The sequence below is a fragment of the Halichondria panicea genome, chromosome 1 (assembly GCF_963675165.1).
Source record: "Halichondria panicea chromosome 1, odHalPani1.1, whole genome shotgun sequence".
NCBI classification, from domain to species: domain Eukaryota; kingdom Metazoa; phylum Porifera; class Demospongiae; order Suberitida; family Halichondriidae; genus Halichondria; species Halichondria panicea.
Window position 1 is genome coordinate 4,336,722 of NC_087377.1, and position 20,320 is coordinate 4,357,041.

General features: G+C 40.2%; 2 protein-coding genes across 5 annotated transcripts in view; both read right to left on the bottom strand.

Moving 5' to 3' along the window:
• Positions 1-7,772: 7,772 nt before the first annotated feature.
• Positions 7,773-14,691, bottom strand: LOC135335128 (protein SDA1 homolog). 3 transcript variants are annotated; one of them, XM_064530569.1, is made up of 17 exons: positions 14,541-14,691; positions 14,347-14,451; positions 14,040-14,194; positions 13,701-13,755; positions 13,543-13,614; positions 13,164-13,264; positions 12,671-12,809; positions 11,800-11,904; positions 11,423-11,494; positions 11,042-11,146; positions 10,863-10,979; positions 10,584-10,660; positions 9,782-9,956; positions 9,340-9,490; positions 8,703-9,052; positions 8,363-8,544; positions 7,773-8,075 (listed from the first exon to the last, which is right to left on the bottom strand). In XM_064530569.1, exons 1-17 carry the CDS (start codon positions 14,682-14,684, stop codon positions 7,973-7,975), a joined length of 2,208 nt encoding a protein of 735 aa, XP_064386639.1. In that variant the 5' UTR covers positions 14,685-14,691; the 3' UTR covers positions 7,773-7,972. The 3 variants fall into 3 exon arrangements, with proteins under 3 accessions (XP_064386639.1, XP_064386633.1, XP_064386640.1); XM_064530563.1 differs by having other exon boundaries at positions 8,329-8,544; XM_064530570.1 differs by having other exon boundaries at positions 8,329-8,544; positions 14,322-14,451.
• Positions 14,692-14,857: 166 nt separating this feature from the next.
• Positions 14,858-20,320, bottom strand: part of LOC135335007 (melanoma receptor tyrosine-protein kinase-like) — a 20,804-nt gene continuing 15,341 nt past the window's right edge. For both annotated transcript variants that reach the window (XM_064530412.1, XM_064530418.1), the window contains exons 8-16: positions 20,194-20,228; positions 19,825-19,914; positions 19,670-19,753; positions 18,855-19,072; positions 18,229-18,341; positions 17,915-18,080; positions 17,201-17,343; positions 16,293-16,444; positions 14,858-15,396 (exon numbers count right to left, since the gene is read on the bottom strand). In XM_064530412.1, the coding sequence (XP_064386482.1) occupies positions 14,972-15,396; positions 16,293-16,444; positions 17,201-17,343; positions 17,915-18,080; positions 18,229-18,341; positions 18,855-19,072; positions 19,670-19,753; positions 19,825-19,914; positions 20,194-20,228 (1,426 nt within the window). In that variant the 3' untranslated portion in view covers positions 14,858-14,971. The remainder of the gene's footprint in view (positions 15,397-16,292; positions 16,445-17,200; positions 17,344-17,914; positions 18,081-18,228; positions 18,342-18,854; positions 19,073-19,669; positions 19,754-19,824; positions 19,915-20,193; positions 20,229-20,320) is intronic.

The window sequence follows — 20,320 nt, forward strand, 5'->3', positions numbered from 1 at the left end:
ATCTGAATTTCACAAGCAACAAAACAAGCTTCCTGGTACTTAAACCACACTATATAAACTATTATGCCATCAAGTCGATTCCTTTCATGGTCAACAGCAGACAACATATACTACACATTCTTTCCTATTCACTTCCTTTGTTCGCTTGAATGACCTGGACAATATAGATACTTTATACAGATACTGCCATTCAAGGTACATGGATATTCCTCCGTATACATTTTATTTCGCTTGAATGACCTGGACAATTACAGATACTTCATACAGATCTATACTTATACAGATATTCTTCATTATACACTCAGCTGATTGTAATACTTGTAAATAATAGCAAGGAAACACATTACCCCCAAACTCTTTGCACACTAGGTAACAAACAGGTTAGCACAGCTGTAGATACCATATTCGACTAAAGTATTACTTCTAAGTTTTCAGTGACGTCACTCCGAAATTAATATGAACCACGTGTGTGCTTTTGCAACCCAACAAAAGCTAAGTTTGGTGATACAGTGTTATTTGCAGACCCTGAGGCACTGTTAAGATGTAAGCCAACTGCAAATACCACCTGGCACAAGGCCTTATAGCCATAAGCAGCCACATAATGTACGGCACTTATACAGTTAATAGCTAGCCCTCGGACCAACACTGCATGGGTCTCCCTCTTCCCACACTTAAGTCACACTCAAAACTAAGAATGGCTGCATGCATATACATAAGTAGCACACTGCAAGAGAATTGCAGAGGAGGCCATTTTAGCATGCAGCAGTAGTATGAATGGAGCCTGCCCTTTAATCAAAAGTTCAAAAGGTCAAAAGATCGCTGTATTAAAAAATCTACATTGTAGTGAGTAATCACACATTAACTATTATAACAAAAGAATAATACCAATTTGGGGTGCAGGTACGTGTACGTACCAGGTAAGTTATCTGAAGGAGATGGTGGCAACAAAATACTTCGTAGCACTATAGGTAAGTGCCTGGTATCAAAAGCATAATTATGTGGTAATTCCATGCCAGTCTGCCCTAAGACCCCCAACTTTTCAGTATTTGTAAGACAAGACAGGAAAAACATACCACAAGTATTTTAATGGTATTCACAACGATGACATCACAAAAACATTGTTTTAATGAAATTCATAACGATGACACCCAACAACTCTGCCAGATTGTAGTGAAGGGTGATTTTTTCTGAATTTCCAAAGCTCATAACACAAACCATTTACTGAACTAGAACTTGTTACTAGGAGACAAATTAGTTCAATATGGAATGTATTGACTCAGCAAGTTTGGACTAGATTGAGATAGTGTGAACAGCTTGCGCAAAAATTCAAAGATAGCTCAATCTGAATAGTCTCTGTGGTTGGTGGAACTCATGGCTGCATATCTCCAGATGTGAAAGAAACCAGTGACTGTCTAAAATATCAACTAGTGCATCTGATGCATGTGCATGCTTAGCAGCAAGCTAGAAGGCTTGAAGCCATTCATGATGAGTTCTATGCTATTGCCAAGTTGTGTATTTATGTCAAAGTTTGTGTAACTGCTTTGCAAACACCATTCATTTGTATGGCATTTACCTTGAATATGTTGTTATTCAGATCCTTCTTAATTGTTCAACCAATTTTTAGCTTGCTACGTCGAGGTGAACAGCTTACTAAAAAATTCGAACTTTCCGCAATCATTTAACACAACTTTATGCTAGTTTGACCCAAATTCATAATTTAAAGTGTTTATCGTATCTTCTTATTACATATTTCAACTTAGATAGCTCTAAAAACCTTTATTTTTTATCAGAAACAAAGAAAAACTGTTCTCATTAATATATTCATGAGGCAACTTGTAGCACTTCCTGTCTTACAACATTTGGGGTCTTAGGGCAGACTGTGCTCTCACTGATAACAGTATGTGTGTTCATGACACTTTTATTTTACATGCGCATGCACACATTAACAGGTGCTATAGCCGGGTGTGTGGTTCTGGCATGGATGGCTTTAAATAGATTGCTATCTGGAACCAAGGGACCGATAAAAGAAGAGACTATTGTAAACCACAGAAGTCAAAGCATGGTATGAATATGGTATCACATGACCACAGACTCTAACAATAATCATTGGTTCCGAAGCTAATTACTAATTTTGTTATTTATAATTATCGTATTCATACGTCACGAATCATATGCACCAATTCAAAGGAGATACATGTAATTATGACACGAGAGTATCAACTCAAATTAGGCTAAAAGAAAATGATGTGCACAATGAATTATTATGATGTGCTGAATCAGCAGGCATGGATCTACTTAGATGCATCATATAACTATACACAGCTTAACTGTAGAATAGTACAATTATATATAATTTTAAGCATGCCGTACAATAGGATCAGAAGATGAACTCTTCAAGTATAATTATGCGCCATGCTGACTGTGCGTGTGTGTCACACTATATAGAGTCTAGTATGTCAAAGGGACCTGTGTATGATGGAGAAGGCAGTACAATATATAGCACCACGTGACGTAGCCTGCTTCATTCAGTAATTTTTGAACATGCAGTATAAGATTTATTCACTACAATACGTGAAACTTGCTATAGTGTGGTCACCTTATAAACAGATCACCCTCTATAATACAGCCATGGCAGATTAATGGACCCCTCAGCCTCCATAGCATGTATTTGGACCTGTGTTAGCAGGCCTCCTCTTTATTATAGCCACTGATGGTCTGTGACGACTATAGACATTGTACTTTAATTTAGCCTAATTTAGCCTAACCACGTCGTACCTCCTCTGGCAACAAGTGGGTCATGATCACCATACACATGTACGCATAAAGTTGAATTTCAAAATAGAGTCAGAGCTCTGACAAACAGGCTGCATTGCAATTGGGATTGAGAAACCTTAATAATCTACACATAACTAATTAAGTTAGTAATACTCACTTACTCAGAGTTATGTCCATCGACACTATTCGTACAATCCACGAATCAAGTTGGCTGGCTGTATACATAATTATAGCTAGAGGGCTAAATTACTTCTCTTAAGCCGCCCCTAAAACTGAATGCAACCACTTTGTGTTGATACAAAGCCATATAAGGGTATGTGTATATAATGGTCGTTTATTGTTACATGAGGTCACTATAATATTATACGATGCAGTGCATGGCAAAGAGGGTCACAATAATAATTATAATGTACGTGGGTCTCAAATCAATGGTGTAATTGTACGATGAATCAATTAACCATACTGTTATGCATGGAGGATTGTATGCGGGAATATATGAATGGGTGCTTTCGTAATCCGAAAGATATAACGAATGATCAACCCACACAAGAAAAGGAAGATATTCAACTGATACTGGACTAGCTAGCTGCTTGGTTCCCTAATTAATTTGAAATGCACAGAGCTATATAGCACCACCCACACACACCTTAAGTTAATGAGCGGTACATAATACCTCAACAGGCTTCGACCTATAACAGGCATCGATCTGAATACTATATCAGCAGCGGATCCAGGGCTCTCTAATGCGCATGCTCATTGCTTAGGAAAAATGACGACCTTTTTTTTTTTAGTAAAATGGAACCTACCTTTCAAATTCCTGGTTCCGCCACTGCGTATTATAACGGGAAAATTGGGTACATTTTATCGAAGATTGCCAAATTAAAGTTTATCGGTGGACACAACGTTATTGCCGTAGTAGCTATGCCTGAGACGCCAAATTAAAAACATCAATTTGGTTCACACGGCTCATTCGCCAAATAATTATAATACTCAGCCAAATTTTTCTATTATACGGTATAATTATGTGTGTAAACGGAAAGTCTATACTCACATGTGCATGAACGTTAACAAATACGACTAGAATGGCTATACATAACTACTGCTACAATATGTGGGGAGCTACCAATTAATGTTTCAGTTAAAACCTTTGCAGCGTTTGCGATGTTCTTTCTGCATTTTCCTAGACAAAAGTGTTGACTGACAACAACTGCACATCCCCCTTGTGCCCATGCTACCAACTTCCTGATGATGATCACGATGATGACCCTAACACAGCCTACCAAAGAGAAGCTTGACTGACAATTGAAATGGAATGCGTGTACAGCCATTAGCTGGTAGAACTGTTCAAGGAGGTGAGTTTGGCAAAACGTTTAAGTGCGTAGGGTGATAATAATGTATATAATTGTAGTGAATCTGTTACAGATGATTTAAATAGGCTCCATGCAGGGTTTCATACAGAGGGGGGGGTCCCCCTAGAAATCTATTAGTGTCCGGCATAATAAAATGTCCATGATCTCCAAAAGCCAGGGAAAACCCCATGCACAGATCCCCCGCCCAGCTAAAAATCCTGTATGAAAGCTAGCTAGCTATATAGCTATGCTACAATTAGGCTGCATGTGATTATGATTTGTAAGTTAGCTAAAAGCTGACATGTATCATTGTTACATGCATGTACATAAAACTCTATAACTCACTTCACTGGGTACATGCCATCCGTTTGGTCTCACTCATACAGTTCTTCCACATGATGTATTATGAACAGAAAATCCTCATTATACTGCTTCCACTGACTATAAGCAACCATTAGCCAACTAAATAAACAAACCGTAGAGTAGCATGTGTGGATTCCTACCTAAGGGATTCACTTCATGGTCAAAATTAAATTACCAGTAGCCTATTCAGATCCTCTATTGTGCACTTGAGTGCTCCAGCCATTTGTTCATGCATGCACACAGGCTCAAAGGAAGAGTATAATTATCGAACTCTGCAACAGATGTATTCGGAAAGTAATGTGACTTTCGATCCTGTCTGAAATGTGCAATCAATAATTGGCAATAATAATGCCTCGAGGCAAGCAGAGGTTCCGGGCACTCGATCGAATTGGTCAGTTATTACCAGCAGGAAGTCACGTCGCTCTCCGAATACATTTTGATGCAAGGTAATGCTTAGTTCGACGCTCTCTCTCTTTATATGGACTCTTGATCAAGGGTATAATTATACTAAAAGGAAGCAATTAAGTTGCATGCATGGATATTTACGCACAATTAAGCCACTAACCGTAAAGGCGTACGTATATTGTTACTCAAAGCTATATATATGACTGCAAGAGTACTATAGCTAGGCACACTTATACTATTTGAATACACCTCAGGCAAAACCTGTTAATTGTTGCCATGTACCCCGAAAGAGAATCCTGGTGTAAATATTTATACCAGCATTCAATCATTCTTATTATGAATAAGAAAGGAAAGTAAGGATTTGAGGTACATTACCTCCCACACTCCTTGGTCTAAGTGATTATAAACAACACTGTATTGACAGCTGCATAAAGACCACAGTCAATTATTTGCTAACCTTAATCTATATCCCGCAAACCCTAATTTATCTCCCGCACTTTAATTTTTCCTCGTGAGACACGTGGTATGCAAGAAACCCTAACAAGAGCAAGCTTGGTTTGAGACAGTAATTTTAGCAGACCTCTGAGGCATTACTAAAGGTAAGCAGCTGTATAAATACTGCCTATGAAAGCCTTAGTGATGAGACCACATATAATGGTACACCTGCAAGCACTGACACTTGTACAATAGAAAATAATAGCAGAGGATTTCAGGTTGGTGGAATTGGCAGAAGTTAAAACTTGAAGTACAGTCAACCAATTAATTGCATTAGTGAAGTAAAAGATACATGTTTGTACACATGCAATGTGTGAATGAGGATGGCGGTTCTGCAACCAACCTGAAATCCTCTCTATACTAGGCCTTTCCCAACACATTATTAAGTAGTTAACAAATATAGCTACAGGTATATAACCTTCAACGTTAGGGTCAAAAGGGGTCAAACCAGAATAACGTTAATGCAGAGGCTAATCGCTAAATCGAGACACGCGTGTCGTACCTTCTCTGGGGTCAAACCTGTAACCTAGGGTTGAGTTATCAAAAACATTGGAATTGTTTCCCATGCATGCAGGAAAAGATGTTCATCAAAACAGTATCATGTAAGTTACTATCCCATTGTGTGTCTATGTTATGACACTTTTTATGTAAACATACACGTGTATACATGCAGGTGCTTTTGTAATATTGGTGCAAAAAAAATATCTCAAGGGACTAGGTAAGTCACTATGAAGTGAAGCTAGGCCACATCAAGCGGTCTCAGCTCACTGTTTGTAGCTATAGCTAGGTAAAGACTGTCACTATTGAAACTAAATTTTGAGACTGTGTCTTTGATAATCGATCTAATTAGAGTGTGGTGGTTTCAAGCCAACATTTTTGTGTGCGTCTTTAATAAACAATTAAACACTAGGACCTTACAGCCCAGCTTTGGTCAAAGTAATTTGCTTATATTGTTATGGGGCTTTAAGCACATGACACCACTCAGGAGCGTAGCTATTGAACTGCAAGTGTGATCTAGCTGTGACTCACCTCACTAGCTTTTCATAGCTCCGGCTAGCTAAGTATATAGAATGAGCAGAAAATGAGCCCTCTATCACTGTCTTGTTGATGAAGAAATAGCTAACTGCCATTTACACGAGCTGTGACGCGTTAATTAGTGGGTGTGGTTTCAGGCCAACCATCTTGTGGGGGCGCAAGCGCCCGGTCTGCCTCTTTCCTGTAAAATTTCTAGTCACGCCCCTGCCACTTGTATTTTAGATACACGTTAACATGCACAGGTGCTACATTGAGGCAAACGAAGCATCTCAAGAGACCATGGTAAGTCACTGTCAAGAACGTGCACCTACCTATATATATAGCGTATCTATATCACTTGTATTTGTTAACATGAACAGGTGCTACAATGATGCAAACGAGGGGACTAGGTAAGTCACAACCATGCAAGCATGCACCGACTAACAGTGTGCATGTCTATTCATAAGATACATGACGATGTTAACATGCACACAGGTGCTATAGTGTGGCGAACAATGTATCTCAAGGTCAAGGGACTAGGTAAGTCAGCACAGGGGCTATTATACGTGTAGTCGTGAAAAGGAATTACCTTGTAGTAACACTTGGTAAGTCAGTATCACTATTTATTAATAATATCTGACAGGTATGCGGTCTGTGTTCACGACTCTTCGCCTATAATTTCTATATGCACACAGCAGGCGTTGGTGTTGCAGTCATAGCAGGAGTCATCATGTCAAAGATACGTAGTGATAACAAGCCAAACATTGTCCGATCTAACTATAATTATTAGCAAATCAAGACTACACCAAATTGATTCAGTACGTGTTTGTGTAATTCATCCGACATTAAAATTATACAATTGCAATTGGAATTATGATTATCACTTTAATCAGGAGGAACTTGTTGACTCACCACAAATTAATGGAATGATGACTGTTTGTTTCTGTTGGCCATAATATTATTGGTTTGGGTTTCCATACTTCTCATGTCTGATATCTTTTTGGCCCTAACTCCTAACCTTTGCTTCCTCCCATCTGACCACAATTATGTAACTGGCCACATGATCCACCCATGTATGTAGCCTAAAAGGAATGCCATTGTTCAATTATACTTGCTCTACTGCTTCTGATACCATTAGTTGAAATTATGGAACACACACACAGTGTATAATTATTATATACACCGTTACATCTATCATCAGGGGATCGAGAAATTTTCAATGGCAAATATTGCCAGTGTAACAAAATGTGTATAGTCAATAGTGTATACATTGTATAATTGTTCTAGATGAATGGACTAGTACATTGTACGCACTGAATTCACTTGCATTGATGGCCATTCAAACAGAACATTTCTATATCACCATTACAATTCAGATTTCAAACCACAAAATTGCTTGCATTTACAACTTCATGAAATAGCGTGCATTGAATAATTATACAGATAATTATGTATATAATAATTGTTCTATTTTCTATGTTTCTGTTTGAGCAGCGACTTCCTAAGCGCCATTTGCTTTTCTCTGAATGACTTTTTGCTCTTACCCCGAACAAGTCTCTTTTGTTTCTGCATCATGAATGCTTTCTTCTTGTTTTTGTCTTTGTTGGTGGTACTGCTGTGAGGATTGAGCTTGTGCCTCTTGGTGCCAAACTTGTCCCTATCCTCTCGGCCACTCTGTGGTAGTGTGTGTGTGTGTGTGTTAATGAATATTATATATACTAGTTCACTATAGGCTAGAAGCAGAGGGGGTACGACACGCGTGCCTCGATTTAGCAATTAGCCTCAGCAATAACGTTGAGCGTGGGCGGAAAATCGAGGCACGCGTGTCGTACCTCCTCTGGGCTAGGAAGTCTATATCTATAGTGTGTGTAAACAGTAGTGGTTTTCTCTTAGAATAAGGTTTGCATTTCAAGTGCTTAATACGTACCTTAATACTCTCCAACCGCGCCTTCTTATCATACTTTATCTTGACATGATCCAGTGTCATAATGGCGGCCTCAGGCAGTAGCTCTCCCTCCCCTTCCCTACGATCCTCCTGCTGAGCTAGCAACTCTGTCAGCTGACGTTTAACGCCACGTCTCGGGGCTAGCTTGGAGGAGAGCTGTGTCTGACGTATGGTGCGAAACTCCTCCTGAGTCAGGATCTGTGGGTGTGTGTTCGTGGTGTGGTGTGTGTAGTGACGTTGGATGGGGTGGGTGGTATTAAGCAATCAAAGTGATTGATTTGGTTTTTGTGGGTGTCTATAAAAGAAAATCGTGCCGACTAAGCAAAATAAGATACATCTTTCTACAGTACACTCACTCTGGACTGAGCAATGTCAGCGGCACGCTGCAGTCTCTGCTCCTTCACTTCTTTCAACACTTCCTTTGGTGCCTCCACTTCACCACCGCTAAACTGCACCTTCTTCACAGCGCTCCTACCAGTAGAGGTCGAGGGTTCGTCTTTATCTTGGAATGGAACGGAACCACCCTCACGGTCCTCCACGTATTGAGGGCTGTGCGGTTCAGATTCAGATTCAGATTCAGATTCCTGTTCCACCCAGTCATCGCTCTCGTCTTCTGATTCCAGTTCTAGTGTATGCACGCCATTGTCAGAGTCGTTGTCGTCACTTGCGTGATGGATATCGATCCATTCTCCGTAACTATCATCACCTGTGTGTGCGTGTGTGCAGCATATGCAAAACTGAGAGGCAGTACATGTACATGATCCAAAATCCAATGTCAATAAGCACAAAAGGCCATCACAAACAAACAAACCAAACGACTACTATAACCCATGGCCGCCCACGCGCCTCAGGTTAATAAGCACATAATAATTAATAACAGTGTAAAGTAATATAATTGCACACAGCATAAGAATACACGTAACATGTAGTAGCTAGAATAAAGAATGGCTTTGTATTGTTTGAGCCGTATAGCTAAGCTATGTTGGTACTCACTATCGTCTTGGATACTCTCTCCCTCGTTGTCGTCGTTGCTAGCCTGGTCTGAGTCCAGATCCACCAGTTCTGTTCCGGGTATGATCTCGGCCGCTCTTACTTCACCGTAGTCCTTGGAAACAGCTGCGGACTGAGACTGAGTGGGTTTGCCCTGTATCAGATAATCAGGTGGAGGGATCGATAAAAAAAACTTCAAAATACTAAAATATCAAGTTCATTATGAACTCCCGATAATGTACATACCGTATCATTTTGATTCAGCATGTCAGTATAGTCTAATGTATTATGAGAACTTCACCTAGACCCCCCCCCCCCCCCCCCCACACACACATTCAACATACATGTTGACACCCCTTCACACACATTCAACCACCATACACACACACAGATTTAGCACGCGAGTGAACTTTACCTAAACACACTCCCACACACACACACGCACCCTGTCCTTCCTATGGAGCATGCCGGGCTGGATGTTCCGAAAGAGCTGAATCAGTGATCTGGAGGCCATCATGACTCCTTTGTCCTTGTAACTCTTATAGGCAGTCAAGTCTCTCAGTAGGTCCTCGTCCATCACTAGGGGGCAGCGCACACACACCTCACGCACAGTGTTGAGTCTGTGAGGGTGTGTGAGAGAGAGAGAGAGAGTGTGTGTGTGTGTGTGTGTGTGTGTGTGCAGTAATGACACATTGATTGTTTAAACCCTGTACACAGTGGAACCACTGGCCACCCCTAAAGAAAGGCCAACTTACATGTAACTGCAGCTATAAGCTAGGCCAGGTCCCAAATAAACAGTACAAAACAACCCCTCAATAAAGGCCACCTCCGTATAATAGCTAAATCATTGTTTTACAAAGATTATAATTATACATGTAAAGCATTAAGGGACTCCACTGTATCACTGTACTACTTAGTGTCCCCATATATCAGAGGGCTGCATGAACACAGTGAGTCAGTTCAAACAGCTCTAACTGATATCGGGTGATTATGTGGGCAGTGAAATAATGCCAGTCACCCACGGAGGAAGAGTGAGAGGTTCAGAGTTACTGCCAGCTGCTGTTCAAACATTACCATAATGATAAAACTACATGTAGCTCCCTAAATAATTATAATTAAAAAGGCTCCTTTGTATAGGTTAACTAATTTTGTATAAGAAATAAGTTGTCAGTACAAAAATTAAGGAATGGCTGATGCACAAAAAGAAAGAATAGGTACTGTTAGAGAGGGAGCTGCACTATACTCACCCGACTACGATGACCTCCGAGGAGTTCCTCTCTGACACAAAGTTATACACCACCGCTCTCAGGGTCGGCTGTAGTATCTGTAGGGGAAGTGACAATATTCAATGTACGTGGTGCATACATGTTTTTTTTTTTATCAGTAGCCCTTATGTATTTACACATTCAATGCTCAATTATGTTGCAATAATAAACAGTGGATTCCCTGTGAAATAAAGACACCTCTTACAAGCAGGACCGAGTACCAACCCAATAGAAGAACATTACAATAACTGAGCTACTCACATCAGGAGGTACTAACTCATGACAGGCCTGCGCTAGGAATGTCAGTATCCTAGTAACGTCCTTTTGATGTGGTAGCAGAAATCGTTGAAGATACGGATAGTAGTTGAACACAAACAGCTGCACAAGAAAATAAAGATAATGATAAAACTCTTTTTCATAAAAATACAAATTTAACGTGCCTGGTGTAGACCAATCAAACGAGAGATCAATGACATCATCATCATTCGAATAGCAAATTTCTCACGAGTTTTCTCGAGAACTTTAAAGAGTTTCTCAGCAAAATCCTGAGGGGGGGAGGGAATAATTATTAAAGGAAGATAAAAAAAATTGTTTTTTTTATCCATATACATGTACAGTGAAATTTGTCTATTGTTGTCTACGCTATAAGCTGGTCACCCTCTATAATACAGTCAGGTTAATGGGCCCCAAAGTCTCCATAGCATGTGTTTGGACCTGTGTTAGCAGACCACCCTCTTTATTACAGCCACTGTTGGTGTACCCATGCATGCAAGAGGTGATTACTATAACCACGACATAATGATGACATCATACCAACTCACCTGGGGATCGTGAAGCAGGTGCAATGCTGAGAAACACGACTGCTTTGGACCTTTGCGCCTCTTCTGGTGTTTCTGTAAGAAGTTGAACACACTGTTACAGTAAATAAACTTTGAAAAGAGACGAATACATTTTATGCATTTCTGAATAACAGGAAACGATATGGACACACTGGTCGGTGGTGGTGGGCATAACCTAGATAAACATGACCACCTTTTAGGCCTATAGTTTACTACATAATACTGTATAGCGGATAAATTTGGTGAGATGTTGTCTGTAGACCACTTTGAAATTTCTGGGTACATCACTAGACAGGATGACATTTCTGACCAACAACGCTTCTAGACTTCCAAGCCATGAGCTTATAGAGATCACTAACCTTGATAGTTGCTAATGCCTTTTCTATTTTCCTCCTCTGTTTTTTCCCCTTCTTGGTGACTTGCTTGGAGATAATAATCTTCCTCATGGCAACGTTCGACTCGTCCTACAAGTGATGGGAGTAACACAAAATAATGATTACGTAATTATAACAGCAACAAACAAGTGCTTTTTAATATTCAAATTGAACATTATTATTATTATTATGAATACAGTGGAGCCCCTGAGGAAAGACAATAATTTATAAGCTAGGTCTCAAATAAACAGTTTGTTTATAATTATAACAACCCCTCAACAAAGACCACCTCTGTTAGCCAAAAACTCTGTACAGGGACTCCACTGTATCACTGTACTACTTAGTGTCCCCATATCACAGAGGGCTGCATGAACACAGTGAGTCAGTTCAAACAGCTCTAACTGATATCGGGTGATTATGTGGGCAGTGAAATAATGCCAGTCACTCACGAAGGAAAAGTGAGAGGTTCAGAGTTACTGCCAGCTGCTGTTCAAACATTATAGCTACATGAGCACGTGCTTCGCAAATGACGTTTTTTATAACTATTGAGTTCTGTACACTACAGCTATAATTGGAATTATAAATACCGTATAGCACGAACATTTCGAGGCACTTATATTTTGTGGAATATGGCCTCTAAAAGCATATCCTTGCACAAAGCAAGCCACAACTTTAAATCTTTGCACGTTATAGCAGATAATTCTAATTAAAGAACAATTTTCGTGGACTTAATTTTCGTGTAAGATTGCTAACTCACGAAATCCACGAAAATTAAGCCCCTTGAAAATTTCGCGCTATACGGTATAAAATAAATCTTAAATTCACTTCACACCTATCACACTCCTCCCTTACTCACCTCACTGCCGCTGGACTCCGCCCCCTCATCATCCGCCCCCTCGTCTCCAGAGAGAAAGAACTTGAGAGCAGTGGACACTATTCGAGAGATAGGAGAGAAGCAAGCAGTGCTGACCACGTTCACAGTCTTAGCGTCGTTCCTGGAGTGTGTGTGGGGGGAGTGATGTGTGTGTGTGTGGGGAGTGGTGTGTGGTTAGTAGCGTAGAAAACTGATACCAGTACATTAAGTATACGACGTATGACATCATTCTCTCTTAACAGAAACAGTTACACACATACAGAATATGGGTAGTGATGCTAAGACCTGAAAAGGTTATACTTATCGAGCTTCTAATAAGCTGACAAAAATAAATAGACCAGCTTGGATATAAATGACAAAAAAATTAAATTATGGTAATTAAGGCTTTCCGCTATACACAGTCATACAGTCGTGTAGGATTAGTCTACAGTGTACATTTATGAACAATATTGATACTGTAGAGATTGTCTCTTACCAAATATTTTTCTTGTACATTTCCACCATTATGTCCAGTGACATCCGTGCTGCTATGGGACTGCTGTCTGCCAGCATGGTGTACATGAACGACTGGAGGCCCTGCATGTGTGTGTGTGTGTGTGTATAGGTAGCAGCTAGCTCTAACTTTAAGGCAAAAGGCAAACTTCGTAATAATAGCTGTAGATATACACTTTTATTAGTATACTATAGAGAATCTCCTGCCTAGAACATTTTCCACCACACGAAAATAACCGGCTACACGGTTAGTATCACACAACTCTGGGATGTAAGCATTGTATATTTGACAATTAAATGTAGTGAACATGATAACTACACACGCGTATAGCTAGCTGGGAGATTAAACCACAAGAGCTTACCCTGTTAACTTTGTTGTTCTTGTGCTTTGCGTTCATCCTCTTCATATCAGCCACGATATGATTGTACAGCGTCTGTGGTGGATAATAAGTAACACAATCATGACTAATTTATACTCTAAGCTCTACATATAATGGTGTACTGGCTCTATGCGACGTACCATTCTGAGCACTTTGTCTTGACATCTGAACAGCTCAAAGAACAGCTCCAGCAAACTACATAGATACAAACAAACCAATGAAACGCATATACTAATTATTGCAGGCATGGTAGGCGGTTGGTACTACCAAGGGCGTATAACTCGACCTATTTGGCCTAATCAAGTCATAAAAGATGTGTGTTAAATTGAGATTGAGGATTGAAAATAGTCACACCACTTTAAAAATTCTAGGTATTTATTACTGTTGATTAAATTTATACAGAGGCAGTATTATTTTTTGACAAGGGTTTTTCAATAAGAAACAAGATTATGATATTAGATAAGGTTCAGTTTTCTCACCTCTGGGGGGCAATGAAGCTCTTGTTCCTCATGAGTATTAACCCTCGACAAAGGGTTAAACGGACGTCCGGATCAAGGATGGGGGCGTGTTTTCGTAGCAATGATTGCAGTTCGGCGGGAAAACCTGCCATGTCATCAGGGTAACAGCAACACACCTGTTGTGTGATCGAGACGTATATAAGAGATAAATAATTATTATTGTAAAAAGGGCCTGCTATAAATGTACTAGCTTGTAAAGGGCTTGTATTAAACTTGTAAGAGATTTGATAATTAAGGATTTACAGCTTGTATATAAGTTCCTAGTTACTTGACTGAGGAACATGATGAGCTCCTCCAGCCGAGAGCTCTGTTGTGAGGGGTTGATGAGGAACAGTTGCAGCAGTGACTGGTAGTGATGGTACTGCTGCAAGAACTGCCAGGGAAGGTGCCATTTTTTATAATTATGACCAAATTTAATACTTATGTACCAGTAAACACAGTAAGCTACTGAGTGATGGTTACCTCATCCTTGTAGAGGTCACCATCTCTCTTGATGAGGTTCTGCAGCTGGGGCAGGTTGGTAGGCAACTGGTTCCTTTGTCGTACAGTCCTTTCCATTCCCAACAAAAGTGGGTTATTCGCCACGTGGGTACGACACACGCGCATGCGTGAAGCCTGGCAAAGACCAAAAAGATGGGTGGGGCTAGCTCGCAAAATTTGAATCAACATAGCAAAAATTAACAAGCTAGAATATCGTTCATCAATATAATTATGAAGAATTATTATCTTTACTGTTCTCAAAGTTAGTTTCGGATCTGTGACAGATTGGTGATTGTCCACGAGTTAAAATTTATGCAATAATTGAAAACACACACAACTGCACTGTCAATCCTATATACAACCTACTGGTTGTACTAATACGACTTCATGTAAGGAATTTTGTAAAAACTGTTCTAAACAGAAGTTTCGTAAGAAGATCGTCCGTGCAGTACATTAGCATATCCAGTGGTGTCGACCGGCTTCATGCCTCGAGATTCGTACTCTGGCAGTGGAGATTGTTGAGGGTCACTGTTGAAATGGTGAGCTGAGTCAGTAACTTGTTCGACTGGATTTTCCTGTAACTCGTGTTCACTTCTCAGCCCATAAGCGAGATTGGTTTCCGTGGTTACTTGTTCAGCGTGTAACTGATCTTCGGCACTTAACCAGTATGCAGCATTCTCTTCCATAGCAACCTCCTCAGCAAGTTTTATCTGCTCTTCGAGTGAGAGGACAGCTTCGGATCCTAACCCGTATGCAGTATTTGTTTCTATGGCAACCTCCTCAGTAGCAGCCTCGGCAAGTTTCCTCTGCTCTTCGAGCGAGAAGACATGATCATACTCTGCAGAAAAAAGTAAACACTTCAATTCTAAATCTGGACACTTCATGCAATAAAAACAATACTGGTAACAGTTTTTCAAGTAGGTTCAAAGTTTAATGCTGCAGTGAGTATACTTGCACAATAACAAGCCACTGAACCACAGAGCTGTGACAGGTAGAGTTCTAGACTCAGCTTTGTGGTTTAGTAGCGTGAATATGAGTACCCATTTCAACAACTTTAATGATATTCAACCTAGTACGTGACTTGAAAAGCACTGTAACAGTCTGAGATATAGATTGCTTATAGCTTCGCTTCAAGGCCGATTAAAATACAGCCTGGTACCTATATATTGCAGGGGTGATAGTGCGCATGCACTTCAAATTACCCAGAATATGGGTAATCGTACTACGAACGTAAAACCTTAGTAAATTATACCGGAAATTAGTCCGTTTACTAAGAATATGTTCCGTAATACTTTATCTCTATGACTAAGTTCTGTGAAGCTGTGGCTTATGCCGTCCATTGCGTTGGTCTAGAAGGCTTGAATACTAGTTTTAAGACAGAAAAGGCTCTCATCTACGTCTAGGATGGTCCTATAGCTGGGTAGTCTTCGCGAGTAGCAGTTTTGAGGCACCATACACTTCCCATAGTATGTACAGATCCAAGGTAAGATATCCTGACCATACAACCGTCATAGAGGTCGATGAGAGCCTCTTCTGGCTTCTGACTAGTGTAAAAGCCTTCTGCAACAACGCAATAGAGAGCTAAGCTGATGTACAAAGATAGAAAATAGATGAGAGAAAGAAAAAGGGGATTACCCAGATTCTGGTGAATAAACTAACGCATGCGCACTATTACCATGCAATAGGTACCAGGCCGTATTTTAATCGGCCTGGAATCGAGGCTAGATTGCTTACTGTGTTCATCCTCAGTGATGGGGACTAGCTCCATGTTCAGTTCCACGTAGCCCACCATGGTGCTCAGAACTTTCTCCAACTCGGCTGCTAGCTCATCGAAGGATGGCCTCTCGTCAGAATCCTCGTACCAACATGTGGTCATCAGCGAGATCCTGTAGTAACAATCAGACAAATGAACGACACTATATATACAATCAAATTAAGTTGCCATGTGACATGCTTTCATAAAATAAAACATAAATTATAGATAAAATGAAAGCACCGCGCGGATGTTGATGCCTCGGTGCATGGAGGTGCATGTCAAAGCTATACTAGCTATTTAGCCTTAGCTTTTATACACATAATTATAATTATTATCACGATGAACATTCTTGCATAATAATTAATTTTGCTGCATGCAGGCAAAATCCAGAATCGCAGGGAAACCCAAAGAGTGGGTAATGATCGACCATGATTGTTGTTAAAAACGATCGATGCCAAAAGTTCAAGTCTAAAATGAATGAGTGCATCAGCAGCTATAGAGCCTTGCAGCTCTTTTTCACTCTTGCAGCTACCAATAGCTATAGCGTTCTATAGTGCAGAGCTATATGTAGTGTAGCAACACTCGGTGAACAAGTTTTGCTACGCAATTTTCTGAAAAGGCTGCAATGGCATTCCAAGTAAGCAAAACTAGGCATAACTCGAGAACGAATTAAGCATTATTTTGCAAATCCACGAATTAAAATCCAAGAAAACATGACTAGAAGCCTATAATTATAGAAACTCTTACTTGCACTTTATTGATCCTTGAGCAGCTGTAGCAGTCTACACAGACACACACACATTACCGTATACCGTATACCTCGCTTGCACATGTGCGAAGCATGAATCACCTGCTATAGTTTGCTAGTCAATATATATACACTAACATATCTGTAGAGCAGGCAATATTCTGGGGAGGTTCCAATCTCTTGCCCTCTCTGAGTAGAGCCACTAGGGACATTGGGTCCACTCCAGGGTAGGGGGTCCGGCCACTACTGAAGACCTCCCATACAGTCACACCATACGACCACTGCATTAACAAATTTCACACAGTTTTTTTAATTTGTAAAGTTAATCAAGCTTCGAGAGCACAAAACTGAACACAATACTGTATGCCATAATTATTTACTTGCCCTCCTTGATTAAACGCTCATCTCGTTTAAACACCCATTGTAAAAGATCTGTGTCTGTCAAGAAACGTCCTTCTTGGGGCGTAGCACTGTGGGTGGAGCTGAAGTACGTAGCACGTGGAACCAGTTGCAAGCATTGCATGGCAGCATATAATAATAGTGATAGCAAAGAGAGAGATACCGACACCGAGAGAGAAACACCACTCCAACGACTTATTAAGATAAGCTGAGAGCTGTGGCAGCAGCCAAGAATAATATAACTGTTGCTGTGCAAGAGTTTGAAGTAGACATAACAATAACCGCCCGTTTCTAATAAGCACCCATCTCGTTTAAACGCCTCCTCTACAGATGTTGCTAGGAGATAAACACCAGGGCGTTTAATCAAGTAAATACGGTAGACTATCATACATATAACTGGAGTAATAGAGCATTACACATGCAGTGTCCCGTAACTAATAGCAATTAACATACCACATCTGTCTTCTCGTTGAATATAGCATCATTTAGACTCTCCATTGCCAACCATTTGTACGGCAGTTTGACTCCCTCAGTTTCACCCTGTCTGAAGTATCCTTGCGCATACGTGTCCTCGGCCAGACCAAAATCACCAACTTTGACGTCACCATTTGAATCCAACCTACGAGAATAATTATTTCATGAACATTTGCTGACCTATAATGATCAAACATGAAATAATTATGTGTAAATCCTCCATATTACGTATACTGTGTGCACTCGTGCAACATGCAGCAAATAAGATCAGACAAACCAATTCAGTGCCTCACATGCAGTTCCTGGCAGCCAAGTCTCGATGGACAAACTTGTGCTGAGCAAGATAGGCCATTCCAAGAGCTATCTGATGACACATCTTCAACAACAGCTTCCTCACAGCTAACACCTATAATTATTTACGAAAACAAAATATTTGGATCCAAAAAAGCAATCGCTAATTTAAACACATGCACCATTTGATAGGCCTTTCAAATGCATTCTTTATGTTTGTAATCGGATATTCCTAACTCAAGTTATCGATGCTCAAAGGTATCAACACCATTAATAATATTTTCAGAAGAAATAGTATCTCAGTACAATGAACCATGTTTCTATATCTAATGGCCATCCTTGGTAGACAACAGTGGCTGTGTAACAAAATGGAGGCCTGCTAATTAACACATGCAGGTCCAAACACATGCTATGCATGGAGACTTTTGTGGTCCATTATAACAGGGCTGTATAAAGGGGTGGCCTGCTTACAATAACATATATAAGGTGACCACAACAAACAGGTTTCACTGTACAGTGTCACCACAATATATAGATGTTTCACTGGGTATATACTGTAACCATAATTAATTATAGACAGGCTTCATCGTAGTCAAACTATGATTTGGCATGGAGTTCAAATATGTACCTTCTCAGAATCCTCTCCTTCTGCCAACTCTAGCGCAGATCTCTCTTTCTTCAAGTAGTCTAGTAGACTCCCGTTGGTCATATACGGCATCACCATGGAAACACCAGGTCCAGCGTCGAGACACACCCCAATCAGGGGCATGACGTGAGGGTGGTGGAACTCTTGCATCTTAGTGATCTCACTCACCATGCTCTGTACATCACTCTGAGTGAACAGACCTGAGGGAGGTGGAGGGGGGTATAGACACTGTTTTGGAGGTGTCTATAATTATATAAGCCCAAAGGCACTGCTTTAGTATCCCAAGTGTAGTGAGGATACTATATGCAAGTACCTAAATCACATAAACACCATATTTGATGCTATAATTATATAGTGCTCACGAGAAAACCCTGCCCTGGCTACAATACAATCGCTAGACGCGGGAAGTATAAGTTATCGGTATACTATGCTACATAATTATAGTACTTTGTACTTTTGGAAACAGCTGTGAGCTGGCTAAGGCTATCATGGCTAGCTTTCAAATTCAATAGTCCTGTGGTCTTCGCTGATTTAGAATACACCGCGAACAATTATACCCACGAATTTAATATCGCATGCATGCAAAAGTTACCATGCATGTAGTCTCATGAATCAGTCGCACCTTTGGACAGTAATAGATTTCTCATGTATGTATCAACTAGTGTGTAATACTATAGCAAACTGACAGCAAGAAATCAAGAAAGAACCAAACTGGAATTCTCTATACGATATAATGTAATACGCAAATCTTTTTTTGACAGAACGCATGCATGAATATAGAACAGCTATAATTATACCTTTCAGAGTCTTCAAAGCCACGCCCCTCATGGCAACGTTGTTCCAGTCCATTAGTAGTCCTTTGTATACAATCCCAAATGCTCCTGGAATATAGATTGATCAAATTAAACTGACAGAGAACTCATTTTATGAATCTACAAATATGGTTATTTACCTTGACCGACTGCATCTTGCAGTTTCAGATTGGAGCTGGGAATTCTCATTGATTCTGGAACATATTTCACGATCTCTCGCATTTGATAATCTGCATGCAGACATACATAATTATATATAGTCAGAAGCAGATGGAGTGTCTTACTACGCAGATTTTGTATCGTCTATACAAATCATGCCATATACACTGCTATAAGTGCTGCTCATGATAATCACTATTATTAGCATTATCAGCCACACATGTACAGCACAGAGCACATTACAAGGAGTGTGGTTAAGACGATTGTGAATCCGCAATACTCTGCATAATATAGTAAGACGCTCCATCACCTCACATACTCCTGTTATAGTATACAATACTGATACATACCCATAAGAGTACTTCGATTAGACAGCTTCCTCATTCTATAAAGAGAGAGATTAACCAATCAACAATACACAACACGATTGCCTCGGTATAGCTAGCTATAGTTCAAGTGCTGCAAACACTGTTGGGG

Bases quoted from the DNA above. Each gene is read 5' to 3' on its own strand.
- LOC135335128 (XM_064530563.1), bottom strand. From the start codon at position 14,684: ATGCGCGTGTGTCGTACCCACGTGGCGAATAACCCACTTTTGTTGGGA. The intron at 13,615-13,700 runs GTACGTCGCATA...TATCCACCACAG, and splicing joins AAGACAAAGTGCTCAGAATG to ACGCTGTACAATCATATCGT. The intron at 10,661-10,862 runs GTGAGTAGCTCA...CTTCCCCTACAG, and splicing joins ATGAGTTAGTACCTCCTGAT to ATACTACAGCCGACCCTGAG.